General features: G+C 40.5%; 2 protein-coding genes across 4 annotated transcripts in view; one reads left to right on the top strand and one right to left on the bottom strand.

Annotated features, from left to right (window-relative positions):
- ACYP2 (acylphosphatase 2) overlaps positions 1 to 18,460 on the bottom strand; it is a 191,564-nt gene that overhangs the window by 34,819 nt on the left and 138,285 nt on the right. The window lies entirely within an intron of this gene.
- TSPYL6 (TSPY like 6) lies at positions 13,651 to 14,977 on the top strand. The gene is given in 1 exon segment (XM_012477217.2): positions 13,651 to 14,977. A coding segment is annotated over 1 exon segment (1,221 nt). The 5' UTR covers positions 13,651 to 13,719; the 3' UTR covers positions 14,941 to 14,977.

The following is an 18,460-nucleotide window of genomic DNA, read 5'->3' as shown; positions in this document are numbered from 1 at the left end:
AAAGCAGCTATGGCTGGCAGAAAATCAAGGTTTTCCACATTGTGTTTTAGGTAGGGACAGCAACTGGGGTGTAGGTTTTGTATACATGTATTTTTAAATTTTGAAATTGGTAAGTGTAATATGAGCATTACTTGGACTTTATTTGAATTTATTTGAATTTCAACAGCTATCAGCAGATGTGTTTAGCATGAATAGGCCCCGATTCCCAAATAGCACAGGATTTCAAATCTATTTTAGATTCTGAAACAAGAGCTGATTCCAGGAAGATAGCTCTGAACCCTTTTCCCAGCTGCAGAAATAACTCTGCTTATTGCCCCTCTGACCTACACCAAGGGAAGCTGCTTGAAAAGATGTTCTTTTGCCAACAATTATTTTACCATTGTAACCCACAAGTGGAAAAATAAACTGTTGGTTCCTCTTCAGAAAACCTATTCTCACATTGCCAGAACGAGGTTGATAAAGAAAGAAAGCCATAGAGTTCTTTTAATTCCTGTCTCATTTTCCAAAGTGACCTTTAAATTTTTGTTACCACAGGGAGCCCTATTGTTCATGGTCTGCCAACAATTTGTCACTAGTAACCTTTCCTCAAATAATTAAATTCATCTAGGGAGGTTTTAGGACTACTCTTCCCCCAGCTCTCAATTCCTTAGACTTTGCCTGAACCAATTCCTTCTCCCTCCTTCTGTTCCCACCCCTTACTTTAGGATGTATAAGCCTTTCTCATTTGAAAGTAAAAACCTCTCACCTGAATTCTCCTCTAGCTATTGCTCTATCTTGTTTCTTTTCTTCACCAAGTGTCTGGAGCTGATGAATTCCTATTAAGTCAAATGGAAATTCTGACTTTGCTTTCAGACATTATTATGTTTTTATTGGGAGCCTCTTTGTGCCAGGCACTCTTACAGGACCCTAAAAAACATTTTCTTGATTAAAAAATACATGAATAATGCATACTCATTGTAACAGCTCAACAATACAGAAACAGATAAAGATAGCATCAGTGCCTCTCCCTACCCAGCTCCATATTTTACCCTGTCCACCATAAGAGATAAAAATTATTAACCCTCTTTTGTAGCTGAGAAAGGCTCAGAGAGTACCCCATAGAGTTTGAAAGGAAGAGCTTTAGGGTCAGATTGCCTGTGTTCATTTTTTGACCTTGCCATTTCCTATGTGCCCATCTGCAAATTACTTAATATTTCTATACCTCAGTTTTCTTATCTGTTGAACAGAGCTAATGACAGTACCTGGTTTATAGGATGTGATAAGGATGTAATCTGCCAAAACAAAATTGTTGGATTTAGCCCCACTTCGTTGTGGTGAATGATTCTATTGGTAGATCTTGTTTACTCATATTTTATTCAGTATTTTTGTATCAATATTAACAAGTCATACTAACAAGTCCTTTAGTTGCAGGCCATAAGTTCTAGTATATGAGGTTTCCATTGTTATTTTGAAGATGTTCTGTAATTTATTTATTTCCTTTTTGACTCAAGAGTTGGTTTAGAGAGTTATATCAGCGATTACAGAACTGTTCTCAGAACATGTTGCTCACACTCTTTCTACTTTATTGCAATATATTGAGGGTTTTTTAATGGCATAATAAATTCTCAATTTTTGTGAATGTCCAATGGCCATGTGAAAATAAGAGGTAGTCTCTCTTTTCAGGATGCTGAGCCCACAATAGCAAAAATAATGAGAGCTAACATTTATCAAATACTGACTACATGCTAACTTTTGCTCTTTAGAACAATTCTGTGCTTCACAGCAATTCTGTGTGGTAGGCACTATTATTATGTCAGTTTTACAGATAAGGAAACTGAGGCACAAAAGTAACTTTCCCGAAGTTATTTAGTAACTAAGTGCAGTTTGAGATTTGGACCCACCACTCTTAACCACTACATTTCAACTAATTTAATCTTTGTATCACCCCTGTATGTAGATATTATCTGTGAAACAGAGGAAGAAAACTCAGGCTTAAAGAGGTTAAGCATTTGCCCAAAGTCACATTAGGTCACACCTTGCATTCTTCCACTTTCTCCTTGGTATTTCTTTCATCTGCCTCATCCATTGTCAAAAGGAGAGTAGGATGCTGATATGGTTTGGCTGTGTGTCCCCACCCACATCTCATCTTGTAGCTCCCATAAATCCCATGTGTTGTGGGAGGAACCTGGTGGGAGATCACTGAATCCTGGGAGTGGGTCTTTCCCATGCTGTTTTTGTGATAGTGAATAAGTATCACAAGATCTGATGGTTTTAAAAATGGGAGTTTCCCCGTACAAGTGCTGTCTCTTTGCCTGCCGCCATCCATTAAGATGTGACTTTCTCCTCCTTGCCTTCCACCAAGATTGTGAGGCCTCCCCAGCCACATGGAACTGTAAGTCCATTAAACTTCTTTCTTTTGTAAATTGCCCAGTCTTGGGTATGTGAATCAGCAATGTGAAAATGGTCTAATACAGATGCTTATCTTTTGACCCTCCCACTTTTTATTATACAAATTTTCATACATATATATACACGCATATATATGCAAAAAAAATATATGCATATATATATAAAGCATAGTAGAATCAAATAGCTCATATTCCACCTAGTTAAAATTTGCTATATTTTCTTTCCTTTCCTCCCTCCCTCTCCATAAGTTTGTTTTTGGCATTGTAGTTGAACTTTGCGAAGGGAAGCTGCAAATCGTTAACACTTGATGACCCCCTAAATATTAAAATTCCTCTTGTGAGAATAAGAATGCTGTTTCCTATACTTATAATGCCATTTTTCACACCTAAGAAAATTCGTATAATTCTTCTTTTAAAAATTTCCGAAGATGGCTGATGATTAGCAGCTCGGGCACGTACCTCCCAGTGAAAGCGCAAAGAATGAGAGGACGCCACACTTTCAGACGAATATTAGTTGTTCACGGACCAGGAGATTCCCAGTGGAGGAGCTCCACGGGTCGCCAGGGCGACTCTTGTGGCCGGCGTGGCGGTTTTGCTGGTGCCTTAGCACGCCAGTTCTTGGTGCAGAGTCCGGAGATTCCCGGGCAGAAAAGCACCATCAATCTTAACACCGCTGTTTTGGCCGGCTCAGTGGATTGCTCAGATTTCGGCGCAGGGAATCAACAAGTTGGACGTCAGAGACCCAGTTAGAAAGTCGGTAACTATAAAGACAACAGACGGACAAATATATAATGAAGGGAAGAAACCAGCGTAAAAAGGTAGAGAATACTCAAAATCAGAATGCCTCTCCCTCTACAGGGGATTGCAATTCCTCATCAGTAACAGAACAAGGCTTAATAGATTACACGTGTGTTCCAATAACAGAAGCAGGTTTCAAAACGTGGGTGATAAGAAACTTCTGTGAATTAAAAGAACTTGTTCTAACCCAATGTAAAGAAACTAAGAACCTTGAAAAAAGGTTTGACGAAATGTTAACGAGAATGGACAATTTAGAGAAGAATATAAGTGAATTGATGGAGCTGAAAAACACAACACGAGAACTTCGCGAAGCATGCACAAGTTTAAACAGTCGAATTGATCAAGCAGAAGGAAGGATATCAGAAGTCGAGGACCAGCTCAGTGAAATGAAACGAGAAGACAAGAATGCAGAAAAAAGGATGAAAAGGAATGAGCAAAGTCTCCAGGAAATATGGGACTATGTGAAAAGACCTAATTTACGTTTGATAGGTGTACCTGAATGTGATGAAGAGAATGAATCCAAGTTGGAAAATACTCTTCAGGATATCATTCAGGAAAATTTTCCCAACCTGGCAAGGCAGGGTAATATTCAACTCCAGGTAATACAGAGAACACCACAAAGATATTCTTCAAGAAGACCAACCCCAAGGCACATAATCGCCAGATTTATTAGGGTTGAAATGAAGGAGAAAATACTAAGGGCAGCCAGAGAGAAAGGTCAGGTTACCCATAAAGGGAAACCTATCAGACTTACAGCAGATCTCTCAGCAGAAACCCTACAAGCCAGAAAAGAGTGGGGACCAATATTTAACATCCTTAAAGAAAAGAACTTTCAACCCAGAATTTCCTATCCAGCCAAACTAAGCTTTATGAGCGAAGGAAAAATTAAATCTTTTGCGAACAAACAAGTACTTAGAGAGTTCACCACCACCAGGCCTGCTTTACAAGAGCTTCTGAAAGAAGCACTATACATATAAAGGAACAACCAATATCAGCCTTTCCAAAAATATATCAAAAAGCAAAGAACTTTAACACAATAAAAAATTTACATCAACTCATGGGCAAAACAGCCAGCTAGCATCAAACGCCGGTATTAAACTTATATATATTTTAATTGGATAAAAAGCCAAAACCCATCGGTATGCTGCATCCGGGCCCATCTTACGTGCAACAATACACAAAGACTCAGAGAGAAGGAGGAAGATTTACCAATCAAACAGAGAGTAAAAATAAACTAATAAACAAAAAGCAGGAGATGCAATTCTCGCCTCTGATAAAGTAGATTTTAAAGCAACAAAGATCAAAAGAGGCGAGGAATGACATTACATAATGGCAAAAGGATCAATGCAACAAGAAGAGCTAACGATTCTATAGATCAACGAGATAGAAAATTAGCAGGGATATTCAGAACTTGAACTCAGATCCGGAACAAGTAAACTTAATAAACATTTGTAGAACTCTCCACTTCAAATACACAAAACATACATTACCACCTCACACCTATTCCAAGGGTGACTATATAATTGGAAGTAAATCACTCCTCAGTAATCGCATAGCATTTCATAGGTTTAAATTAAATATTGGTGGGCTGTTTGTTTGTTATCTTCTTCCCTTATTCCTTCCTGACTACATCATTAAGTATAATTATCAGTATAAAAGAGGTTTTCAATACCCATTACTAAATTGCATTCTAGCCTGGGCAAGAAAGCAATACTCCCATTCTCTCTCCCTCTTTCTTTTCCTTCTCCCTCCTCCCCATTCTCTCTCTCTCTTTCTCTTCCTTTTTCCTCCTTCCTATTCTCTCTCTCTCTTTCTCTTTAAAAAAAAAAAAAAGTTCCCCTAGCAACAAGTCGGCAGGAATCCCTGACATCTGTTCACCACTCTGTGAATCCCTGATAAAAAAAAAAAAAAAAAAAAAGAATCATAGAAAATTGATGTTTTTTATAGTGGAGGGAAAACTCATGAATTTGATGGTGAGATTAGAGGAGTTTCAGGCTGTAAAAAAAAAAAAAATTTCCTATTGAGTCCATAATTTAATTTCTTCCACTGTCCCAAGAATGCTTTTGAGAGCTTTCCTGTCCTCTACCTGAAAGCAGGATCTTGTATCTTGTTAAAACAACTCACCACCTAAATTTATACTTATATTTTGAAAGGGCATTAAGATTTCTACTTGTTTCTAAATAATATGCATCCACCCATTTCCAGACCAGCACCCCCCACACCCTTTTTGGGCAATTATCTTGGAACTTCTCCCTTTCCTCCCACCTTGTTTTTTACATCTGAGTTTGCTGACTTCTGCTCAGCTTCTGCCCTTCATGGCTAGTCTCCTGTGTCTGCCCTCTTTGTTCTAAGCTCCGTGAGCAGGATCCATGCCTGTTTCATCCATCACTAAACATCCGTTACCTCCCTGCCACAAAAAAGATGGTCACTAAATGTACACTTACTGCTCTTCCTGTGCTCACTATTTGGATTTGATGACAGAATCTGGCTTCCTGGTTTCAACTAGTGATTGTAATATCTTTTCTCAATCTTATGTAAAATAATGAAATTCTGGTATATTTATTTTACTATGATTATTCAGTACTCTAAAAGGTCCTGAATTATCATCTTGAAACATAAGCAAACAGTTATACACTATATTAAAATTTGAAAAGAACAAAGAAACAACTCTATATTCCTCAAAAGAGAAAATAACAATTGACAACCCAAACCTTTTTTTTCTTTTTTTGAGACAGGTTGTCACTCTGTCACCCAGGCTGGAGTGCAGTGGCAATCAATGCTCACTGTAAGCTTGAACTCCTGGGCTCAAGCGATCCTCCCACCTCAGCCTCCTAAGAAGCTAGGATTACAGGTATGCGCCACCATGCCTGGCTGATTTTTAAATTTTTTTGTAGAGATAGGGTGATACGGTTGGATATTTGTCCCTGCTCAAATCTTATGTTGAAATGTAATCCCCAATGTTTGAGGTGGAGGCTGGTGGGTGGTGACTGGATCATGGGGGCAGTTGCTCATGAATGGTTTAGCACCATCCCCTTGGTGCTGTCCTCTTGGTAGTCAGTGAGTTCTCACAAGATCTGGTCATTTAAAAGGGTGTGGCACCTCTCTCTCTCTCGCCACGTGAAGTGTCTGTTCCCCCTTTGCCTTCTGCCACGATTGTAAGCTTTCTTAAGTCTCCCCAGAAGACGAGCAGATGCCAGCATCATGCTGCCTTGAAAGCCTGCTGAGCCAATTAAACTTATTTTCTTTATAAATTACCCAATCTCAGGTATTTTTTAATACAGCAATTCAAGAATGACCTAACACACAACCATCTCACTACCTTGTCCAGGTTGGTCTCAAACTCCAGCCTCAGGTGATCCTCCCATTTTGGTTTTCCATAGTGCTGGATTACAGGCATGAGCCTAAACCTTTTATCACATACATAAATCTTACTCCTACTTCAAAGACATTTCAATAAAGTGGAATGAGAATTGGGACAGTACTTAATTAGGTTGATACAGTTGCACCTAATCTATATGCAAACAGGATAAATTAAAGATGATGAAGATAAAACTAAAAATGCTTTACTTGAAACAAAAGCTACAGTTTGCCATCCATAAAAATACTATTCCTAAAAAAAGGTAATGACAAGGAGAGATTATTCTAAATTGATAAACTCAAAAAAATACTAGGAATTAGAGCAAAACTCTGTTCACCTTTCTGCCACCAGTGTAGAAACTATAGCAGCTGGAAAAAAAATTTGCTCCAAAAAATACTCTCATGGTAATGATGACATCATCAATGCACTTTGTGTTTTATAATCACACCAGGTTTTAAAGATCCAGTCATAGTTCATTTTCACCCAATTTTCCATGATTAACTTTTATTCATTTACTGTAGTATCAATTTCTTTTCAAATACTTAATAAATTTTATCTAGATTAGGCTAGAGTGATTATATATGTCTAACACTTAGAAACATATATATTTTTAAATTTGCATTTAAAACGTATTATTGAGTTTCACTTGTATTTCCTGAATTCTAAACACTTTTAAAATAAAAGTCTGGTATAAATACTGGTATTTTGGTTTTGTGTAACATAGACACTGTAACAATGGTTGCATCATTTTTCTCCTGTATTGCATTCACTGGTGAGGACGAATGGCACTAGCCAGGACAGAGGTCCAGTCACAAGCCTGTGGCTCTGCTCACCACTGGCTGAAACACACTGGGGCCAGTCTGTCAGATCAGGATTGTACACAGACCTTTTAGCCTCTTACAGTTTCACTAGGCACAATAATGCATATTTTCTATGAGCGCTACATTAGTAGTAAATGAAATCATAATTTATTAACTCTGCCAGGGTAAATCATTTCCCATGCCCTAGTAATTCAAATATTTTTTGCCCCTCTTATCTATATTTATATGCAATAAAGATGACTGCAGCTGTAAAGCTACTTGGTTAATCACTTAAAGCTTCTTTTTGACCATTTCCTTTGCAAACAGTTTGATAGACTTTCCATGAGAAACAGAGGAAATTAACAAAAGGGTACATCTCCCTCTCTTGTTTATCAACATTCTTTTGAATCTTAGGAAAGTAACATATTATATTCTGGCCCTCAGCTTTCTAAACTGGGTGGCCTAATTCTAAGAGCAATAGTTTTGTATGTTAAATCACTATACAAACAAAGTTGTTTAAAGAATTCAAGTCAAGAGAGAAGGATCCTTTTCAAAAGAAGAACTGAAAAACTATTTGACGAATCCAAGGAAAATAAGACTATACAATTGACAGGCTCTTTTCAATCATCTAATATTAAGTTAATCTTTGAAAACATCATGCGTTTTCTGTTTCCCAGAGAATTTAAACACTTACAACTCTATGATGTGCAGATTAGTAGCTAAATTACACTCTCCAAGAAGCCATATCTTTCTTCCTTCCCTTACTCATTTTTCTTTCCTTTTTCTCTGTCTCCCTCTTTCTCCACATCTCTGTTTCTGCCTCTAGTTGACAAAACATTTCAGAGACTGTATATAGCTCTCCTTGTTCCCCTCCATTTTTTAGGAAAAACAATTTCTAGCCAGAATATTTCAGGCTCCAAAGTTGAAATTGTATATTATTATTTTCAACAGTTTCTAGTCCATGCCTTAGAACAAAGCAGAATGTAAGCCCGAAAGAAAATAACACTTCACAATGAACTCAAAGAATACTATCACTTCTCACTTTTCAATTGAAAAAAAAATACATTTCCTATTTTTGATAGGAAATATATGTGTACCCTTGAGGGTACTATGTGCTAATATATGTGTACCCTTGAGGAAATGTATAACACCAAGGCATATGACTTTAAGATACATAAAATTCTAAAGGTGTCTGCCTTCCCACTAACTGATTTTATCCAAAGGTGGTGGTGCTGTAGCTTGGCTCTAAAATACAAATCCAGCTTTGAATCTCCTGTCAACAGTTTGGACCACCCATTGCCCTAAGACGTTGCTACCTTCATGTCATTCCCTCTCATTTTTCACGTTTTTTAGCTCATTCTCACTTCTCTCTTGTCTTATCTTTCAGTGATTTCAATACACACATAGACTATCCTTCCCACCCTGGCCTGTTGGCTCACTGACCTCCTCTGCTGCAATGACCTTATCCTCCATCTGCCTCATTAGAGACCAACTTGGATGCATGAGTTGAATTCTGACTAATTCCTGGCAGGTTGTTCTCCAACCACTGTCTCGCAGCAATCTAGCTTATTCTCCCTAGGACTTGACCCCAGGAGACCTTAATTACCCTGCATCTTCCAGTTCATTGATCAGACCACCTTTTCACTGACCTCATCCCGTATGTCTTCCATTCCTCCAGCTTAAACTCTAAGATCAATTATTATAATCATTCTCTTTTCCTTCATGTTTCAGCTCTAAATCCAACTCTGCTTATTCACACTGCACCTGTTAAGTTGAATGTGGCTGGAGAAAAATTCATAGCCATGCTGATGGGCCTCACTTCCAATTCATGACTTTAATGTTGTCTGACAATACTTTAGATCATAGTCTAGTCACCCTTCTACTCTCTAGACAACTATCTCATACCTTCTTCTCTGTCCTCAGACTTCCACTGCCTCTTGCCCCATTCTCACACTCATTTGATCATCTGCCTTTCTATTTCACTGAGAACACTGAAGCAATCAGAAGAAGATTTCACAAATCTCACTATTCTACCTGTTTACCAGCATATATGCCCTCACACTTTGACTTCCTGCCAGTTACCACTAGTGAATCTGTCATGCTTCTACCTAAAGCTGACATCTCCTCCTCCACTTAGGCACTAGATTCCATCTCCTCTTGGCTATTCCAGGACATCCCTCCAATAATGTTTCTTTCTGTCTCTTACATCATTAGTTTCTGCTCCCTAGTGGATGATTCACATCAACCTGCTTCTTTACACATCCTTCATCTCCCATTGTAAAAACATGTTTTTTGATCCATTTCCCCACCAGCTATCATCCCATTTCTTTGAAGCAAAACTTCTCAAAAGAGTTGTATATACTTGCTGTTTTCACTTTTTCCCTTCCTGTTTTCTCTTAAACTTATTCCAGCCAAGCTATTACGCCACCACTCCACTGAAAGTAGCTTCACTACTCTTGTCATTACCCCGTATCTTTCTTTCTTTTTGGAGAAAAATTCCTCAAAAGAATTGTCAATATTCAATTTCTTTCCCCTCTTTCCCTTTCAAACATATTTCAACCCCCACCACGCCACTGAAAGTGCTCTTGTTGAGTCACCAGTGACTCTGTTATAAAATCCAACGTTCAATCCTCAGACCTCATCTTAACTGACCTATGAGCACCCTGTGACACAGCTGAACACCTTCCTTTACACATTCGGCTTCAAACACATGACATCTCTGACATCTCTTGGTTTCCTTCCTACCCTGCTGGTCTCTCTTCAGTCTTTCTTGCTGGTTTTTCCTCTTCTTTGGGACCTTATAATTTTGGAGGCTTCAGGGCCCAGTTTATCAGGACTCACTCTCTTAGTGTTTTCATCCAACCCTTTGGCTTTAAATTCCATATGTGCTGATTATCCCAAAATATGAATACCTATCTCAGACCTCTCCTGAGCTGTAAACTCATTATGCCTACTTGGCATCTAAACTATTGCCCAATAATCATCTCAAACAATATGTTAAAAAAAAAAAAAAAAAACAAAAAAAAAAACAAAAAAACGACAACTCTAATTTTCCTGCAGAGATCCTCGTCATTATAATCATCACCATCTCTACTTCCAGTAACTCCATCCTACCAGTTGCTCAGGTCAAATTCCTTGGAATCATCCTTGCCTTTCTCTTATACCCCATGCTGGGAGGTGGGGCCTTTAAGAGGTGATCAGGTCGTTAAGATGGATTTATGTCTTTCTTGCAAGACTGGATTGCTTATCATGAGAATGGATTAGTTTTTGAAAGAGTGGTTTGCTCTAATGCCGGTCAGTCTCTTTTGTCCATTCTTTCCCAGGTGCTTGCTTGCCCTTCTGCCTTTTTGCCATGCTGCTTCATAGCATAGCATATTGGACTTCTCAGCCTCCAGAACTGTGAGTTAAATAAGCTTTTCTTTATAGATTACCCAGTCTCAGGTACTCAGTTCTAGCAGCACAAAATGAACTAAGAGATCCCATAGCCAATTTACGATGAAATCATGCTGACTCTACCATCATAGTATATCCACTGTCCATCTCCATTGCTACCACCTGGTCTGAGAAACATCTTCCACCTGGGTTACTGCAGTAGCCTCCTAAAAGATCCCCCTAAATCTACCATTGCTGCCACACAGATTATTTTTCACCCAGGATCCAGAATGATTCATACAAAACTTAAGTCAGATTTTGTGTCATATGCTCAAAATCCTGTAGTAATTTTCCATTTCACTAAGAATAAAAACCAAATTTCTTACACTATCACACAAGACCGTACTTGATCTAGCCTCCCTCATTTACTCTGCTCCAGCCACACTGGCCTCCTTGTTGTTTCTTGAACATTCCAGGCATGCTCCTATCTTAGTGCCTCTGCTTAGCACTTCTCTTCCTGAAATGGTCTTCTCCAAGATTTCTACTTAACTGACTCTCTCAACTTCTTTGACTCTTTGCCAAAACCTCATCTTTTCAATGAGGTTTCCTCTGACCACCCTATTTCATACTATAATCTGCTTTGCATTCTCTACTCCCAGAACTTTCAATCTTTGTTTTTTTCACAGTGCTTATAACTTTCTAATATGAAATATTCTTTTCTTGTTACCACTATTATCTTTCTCCACTGCTAAAATGTAAACTTCATGAGGGAAGAGATCTTCCCTGCTATATCCAGAGAACTTATAAGAGTACCAGGCACACTATAGGTACCCAATAAATATTTTATGTTTATTGAATGTTCAATAAACATAAAAAATGGATTACATGTTCCTTGAAGGTTCAGTAGTATTTCCCTCAAAATCATTTGACCTTCATACTATTTTTGTGGAAAGATTTTTTAAGCTTGTGATTTCATTTATTTAATGTCTCTAGGTCTATTTATATTTTCTATTGCATTTCAGTCCATGTTGATAAGTTTTACATTTCTTTGAAGCCATATATTTCATCTAGGTTTGAAAATGTATTGGCATAAAGATGTCTAACATGCTCTCTTACATTTCTTTAAATCACTGCTGTGGTTATATTTTTCTTTCCAAATGTTTATTTTTTCTCTCCTTTTATTATCAATCTGGTTGATACTCTGTTGTCTTACATAACTTTCTCCTGTTTATTATTACCTTTTCCTTGTGTTATTTGGCCTAACTCTATTGGTCTTTTCTATATTACTCAAATTATTTTTCATGATCAGTGATACAGCACTTGCCAATATTTCCAGATTCCTCCTTCTAGGCTCAAGAGAAGATTACACCTCCCTGTCCTAGTAAAGTTAGGCAAGGCCAACTGACTAGCTCTGGCCAATGATATATGTCACTTTTGATGGAAACATCTAAAAACCTATGCATGGGGAAACAATGGTCTTTTCAATAAACAGTGCTGGGTCAATTAGATATTTATATGGAAAAAACAAATTGTGACCCCACTCATAAAAATCATTTCCAGATGGATGGCAGATATAAATTTGAACAATCTTGGTGAGATAAGATTTCTCTTTTTTTCTTTCTTTTTAAAAATAGAGATGGGGTCTTGCTGTGTTGCCCAGGCTGGTCCTAGGCTCAAGTGATCCTCCTGCCTCTGCCTCTCAAAGTGCTGGGACTACAGGCATGAGCCCAGATAAGATTTCACAAACAGAGCAGAAAAACACTAAGGTAAAGGGGGAAATGCCAAATTGGCACATATTAAGATGAAAAACTTTTGTTCTTCGAAAGGTATCATTAAGATGGTGAAAAAGGTCAGGGCAGTGGCTCATGCCTGTAATCCCAGCACTTTGGGAGGCTGAGGTGAGTGGATCACGAGGTCAGGAGTTCGAGACCAGCCTAGCCAATATGGTGAAACCCCATTTCTACTAAAAATACAAAGATTAGCCAAGCATGGTGGCATGCACCTGTAATCCCAGCTACTCAGGAGGCTGAGGCAGAAGAATCACTTGAACCCCGGAGGTGGAGGCTGCAGTGAGCCGAGATTGTGCCACTGCACTCCAGCCTGGGTGACAGAGTGAGACTCTGTCTCAAAAAAAAAAAAAGGTCAAATAGGCCAGGCGCAGTGGCTCCTGCCTGTAATCTCAGCACTTTGGGAGGCTGAAGTGGGTGATCACCTGAGGCCACAAGTTCAAAACCAGCCTGGCCAACATGGCAAAACCCTGTCTCAACTAAAAATACAAAAAGAAAAAAAAAATTAGCCAGGAGTGGTGGTAGGCGCCTCTAATCCCAGCTACTCCAGAGGCTAAGGCAAGAGAATTGCTCGTACTCGGGAGGTGGAGGCTTCAGTGAGCCGAGGTTGCGCCATTGCACTCCAGCCTGGGCAACAAGAGCTAAATACCATCTCAAAAAAAGAGGTGAGGCGATATTATATATATATATATTTTATATATATATACCGGAGTATATGCATTACATGTAATAATCTCCTCACCATCTTTTTTTTCCTTCCAGTATATGGATTACAAGTATCTTCTCCTATTGGAAGAAAAACTAGTATTTAGCATGTAAAAAGGCTTCCTACACATCCGTATGAAAGGCATAGAACGCCCGTCCGGTAGAGAAATAGAAGCCTCGGACACTGCACAAGAGAGGATATCCTAATGGCCAAAAAACACACGAGAAGGTTCTCAGTTCATTAGACTTTGGCTAAATGCAAATTAAAATCACCACGTAACACCAATTACTCATCCAGCACAACAGCTAAAACAACTAAGATGAACAGGACACAACCACGGACTGGCGAGACTGAGTGGTGGGTGTCGCGAGACTGAAGGGTGGGTGTCGCGAGACTGAGGAGTGGGCGGTGCAAATGGTCGAGGCGTCCACTCGCCATTTTGTGTGAGGGACGCTGAGACTACACACCGCTGGCCTGGCCTCTACCCACTGCAGCCCTGGCCGCTACCAACATGAGCCTCCTGGAGAGTCCTCGCAGCCCCCCTACTCTCGATCATGTCGCGGAAGACCCGCACCAGGGCCAGCGGTCCAGAGACGAGAGTGAGGCGAAACAGGTAATGGCGGAGACACTGAAGAGCCGCTTGGAGCCAATCTTGCTCCCACCGCCAGGGCTTCCAGAGGAAGGGGTCGCGCCCCAGGATCCCATAGATTGTGGCAATACTCTCCACATCTTGGTCGATGGGGGTCGCGGTCATGGAGCCATCAACGCGGGGCAGGAAGTAACTCCACTACCCGCGGAGGGCCGGGAAACAGCCTCTGCCTCCGTGGCAACTGACGGCAGCCTCAAAGATGGTTTTCCGGGTGAACAGAGGCGCGGCCCAGGTGGGGTGAGGGCTCTAGAAACCTGTGGCACAGGGAGGTCGGAGTCTGAAGTGATTGCAGTGGGGAAGCCCGAGGACCTGAAGCCTGAAGAGTGTGCCATGCTCTCAGCCCCAGTGGATGAGAAGCCTGGAGGCACAGAAATGGACATGGCGGAAGGAAACAGCGCGACAGATGAGGTAAACATGGAGGCAGGGCCTGGTCCCCTCAACATGGATCTCCACCTGAACCCCCTGGAGGCCATCCATCTGGAACTGGACTCCATGAATGCCAAGGCTGACAGGGCCCTCCTGCAGGCGGCGCGCAGGTTTGGGCCGATACATGACTACTACCTGGAACGGAGGAATGACATGATTCGCAATATCCCGGGCTTCTGGGTCACTGCTTTCCGCAACCACCCACAGCTGTCTGCCATGATTAGAGGCCAAGATGCAGAGATGTTAAGCTACTTAACCGACCTGGAAGTGAAGGAGCTCAAACACCCTAGGACAGGGTGCAAGTTTAAGTTCTTCTTTCGAAGAAACCCTTACTTCAGAAACAAGCTGATTGTCAAGGTGTATGAGGTCATATCCTACGGCCAAGTGGTGTCTTTTTCCACTCTAGTTATGTGACGCCGGGGCCATGGACCGCAGTCCTTCATTCATAGGAATCGACATGTCATCTGCACCTTCTTCGCTTGGTTTTCAGACCACTGCCTTCCAGAGTCTGACAGGATTGCTCACATTATTAAAGAGGACATCTGGCCGAATCCACTGCAGTACTACCTGTTAGGTGAAGGCGCCCATAGAGCTAGACGTCGCCCGGTAAGGGAGCCAGTGGAGATCCCGAGGCCCTTTGCGTTCCAGTCTGGTTAACCTTGGCCTTTGGAACTGCTCCCGCGGAAGGTCTCCTGCCACCACCTGCTGGACCTGTGCTTGGGCAACAGTATTAGGTACGCCCTTTCCGCTTTTTGTTCTGACTTTTCTGTACTCTCTGTTTAAACTTTCCCTTCTCTCACCCTGAAGATTGACACCTTGGTGGCTCTGCTGCTCCCCTTTCGCCTGGTCGTCTTGCTGTTCTGCATTAACATCACAGGCTCCCAGCCGATGGTTCACATCCTTCTAAGTGAATGATGCTGTAGACTGCACTGTCTTTACCTTTGTTTGGACTCTGTTCGTTCCCAGGACCTCTGGTCTGGCTCCTCCTACCTGGATTTCTAGCTGTGTCTAAGAACCTATTCTGCTCACCCTCTTCTGCATCTGACAGTACAGGCGGCCTGTGGACAACTGCTAGGCATTGATGAAGTCAAGGAAGAACAGCAGGGGCAGCTTGGTCTGCGTGAATTATGGGACTCCCCATTACTTTTCCTGAGACTCTGGTCACTATTGCTGCCAGCTACTGGCGATGCCCACCACCGTGGGCAGCCCCCTGCTGAGTGAACATATTCCAGACCATTGCCAGCTCCACTCTCTGGTTTCTAATAAACAGGGATCTCCAGAACACTGGTGGTGGACACAGGTTTCCTGTCAACACACAAAAGACCCGTTCCTCTACCAAAAGATCTCTGAATTCTTCACCACCATCACCCTCATCACCCAGAAATCCTACTGTCAGACAAGTGGTTGAGGGGACATGATAAACCCTATCCTTGTGGCAAGGGTAATATGTTGACAAGTACCAGGCTTTCTCAGCCACCATCAGTGGCTTCATTAAAATCTAGGTACCTTTATTTGCCTCCCTTCCTGTACCTAATGAAGTGCCAGAGTGGGTGTACACTTTCTCTTCTCTCATGTATCTCTTCTGTCTTCCTTTTTTTTTTTTTTAAAGTGGTAATTATGAAATATCCGCAGAAGCAGGCCTTTTAGTTTCTTGACTCTTTTTGTCATGTCCAGGGGCAGGCTCTTCTGTAAAATACACTGCCAGATCTCTTATTGCCCACTCTTTCTTTTCAGCCCCTCACCCCTCTTCAGCAATTCCTAGAGGGTTTAAAGGAATACAGAGCTGGATGGAATGAAAGGTGATTTCTAGTCGACAGTGGATGGAAGAACTAAAGAGATTGTGATGGGTGCTCTAAGCATGGAAAACTGAACAAAAAGGCAGAAGTGAGGCAGAAATGATTCAGGGGAAAATTGGGCATAGAATGAACCCTGGGTTGACTTGAGATCCTGTGAGGAAGGGGAACTTACTCAGTTATGATGGGAAGAGAAGTACTTTTTTTTTAGTATTGGGATAGAAGAATAGAAGATGGTTGGAGTGTTAATTTATGTTGCCTAGAGAAGGGTTCTTTGAATAAATACTGCAATTTGGGGTATTTTCTTTCTTGTTTGCATGTGGCCTTATTTATGTAGAAGATTAATACTGTGTTGTAACACTTTCTCTGTTTCTGTTTACTGGGAAGATTCAGCTGTGCAGAGTTACTTTCAATTTGGAACATTTGGAATAATATCGGTCTTTCTCTTGTACATTATAGAGACTTAATGTGGATATTCATGACAGTTTTCAGCCTGGTCTTGTTTCTGTTAAAACCATATCATCTTTAACATTTTAATTTGAATAACCTGGTTATGTCCGATGCAGAAGACTGGAAACTGTTGTGTTCATGGATAAATAAATTACAAAAAATTTATGGTTCTTATTGTCTTTCTTGATAATTTATCCTGGTAACAACTTAGTAATTAATATGCCTGTTTTGTTTTGTTTTTCCAGACAGAGTCTTGCTCTGAACCCAGGCTGGAGTGCAGTGGCGTGATCTCGGCTCACGGCAACCTCCACCTTCTAGGTTAAGCAATTCTCCTGCCTCAGCCTACCAAGCAGCTGGGATTACAGGCAATCACCACCACGCCGGGCTAATTTTTGTATTTTTAGTAGAGACAGGGTTTCACTGTGTTGGCCTGGCTGGTCTTGAACTCCTGACCTTGTGATCCACCTGCCTTGGCCCAAAGAATGAAAGTGCTTGTGAGACTCCTTTGTGAAATTGGAATGATACCATTGGCATATTTGTCTGATTCCATTAAGTAAATGGCCTCTTTCCTTATGAATGGATGATGGTAAAATTAAAGCTTGTTACTGAACAAGAAAATAATGGAAAATAACAAAGGTTGAAAGTAACAGAGATACCAGAAGGCTCTTATACTGCTTATGGGAGAGTAGCTTTGTACAAATACTTTGGAAAGTTGTTTGGCAGTATCGGTACACACCCTCTGATTTAGCACTGGGAATATACCCAACATAAATCTATACATATATTCACACAAAGATGTGCATAAAGTGTTTATAACAGCACAATTTTAATAGCTGACACTGGGAGCTGCCCTAACGTCCATCAGTAGTGGAAAAAATTAATTTTTAAAAATGTTCACACGATGGAATGTGAGAAAGAATTAAGCCTACATGCAGTAATATGAATGAATCTCACAAATACGTTGTTGGATGTAAGAAGCCAGACACAGAGTACATGCTATATAATTCTTTTATGTATGAAGTATAACAGCAGGTAAAACTAATCTATGGTGGTAGAAGTCAGAATAGTGGTTACTGCCAAGGACAGTGACGGTTCTGAGATTTACCCTCCTTGCAAGCTTCACAAGTTAGCTTTACATGCTAGGTCAGAGACAAAGGACCTTATAACTCAATAGTCAGAGTCGCAGTATTTGCACTGGTTCCCTGAGCTCTAATTCCCACAAGCCAACATAAAGAAAGCCAAGTGACATCTGCACACAGTGCATTGTGTTACAGGAGAGGATCTCCTATAGGAGCATAAGGAATCTGAATCTTACTTAAAATGGGCAGTAAGCATGCCTGTCCTTTTTGCTTTGAAGGGAGACATCTCTATTACACTGAATAGTAAGTAGACCTATTCTTTGCTCTCTAAGGGACATAATCTAAATTTTTCAAGGCTATAAGCAAATCAGCTCTTTGCTCTGGAGACACTCTGTCTTCCAAGGCTGTTGAGTATACATCCTTGGAAAAATATTCTGAACACACGGAGTCAGTGCCTTTGCTCACAAGATATGCAGAAACGTGAGACAAATGGAGAATTGTCTCCCAATAAACTTTGGGGTGGTAAGTACCTATTGACTGGAAGGAAGTATGAGATGGTAGATTTTGAAGGGCTGGTGATGTTTTGGGCCTTGATCTAGGTGCTGGATAAGTAAGTATATTCAATTTGTGAAACTTCACTGAGTTGTACATTTAGAAAACAAACTTCTCTCTATATATTGTACTTTAATAAAATATTCTTGCTTAAGAAAAAGAAACCAAAGCAAGCAAAGAAATTCAGAACCAAAAAAACGAAAATCCCACATTATTTTCCTGGAAACTCTATGCCAGAAAAAGGCCAATTTAAAAGTATGCTGCAGATCTTTTTGGGTAGATCATGAATTGATATATGAGAAT

This window comes from Aotus nancymaae, unplaced genomic scaffold (genome assembly GCF_030222135.1).
Source record: "Aotus nancymaae isolate 86718 unplaced genomic scaffold, 86718_ANA_hifiasm-v0.15.2.pri h1tg000057l, whole genome shotgun sequence".
NCBI lineage: Eukaryota > Metazoa > Chordata > Mammalia > Primates > Aotidae > Aotus > Aotus nancymaae.
The sequence above is the reverse complement of the archived record's forward strand: the minus strand, read 5'-3'. Positions and strand labels throughout refer to the sequence as shown.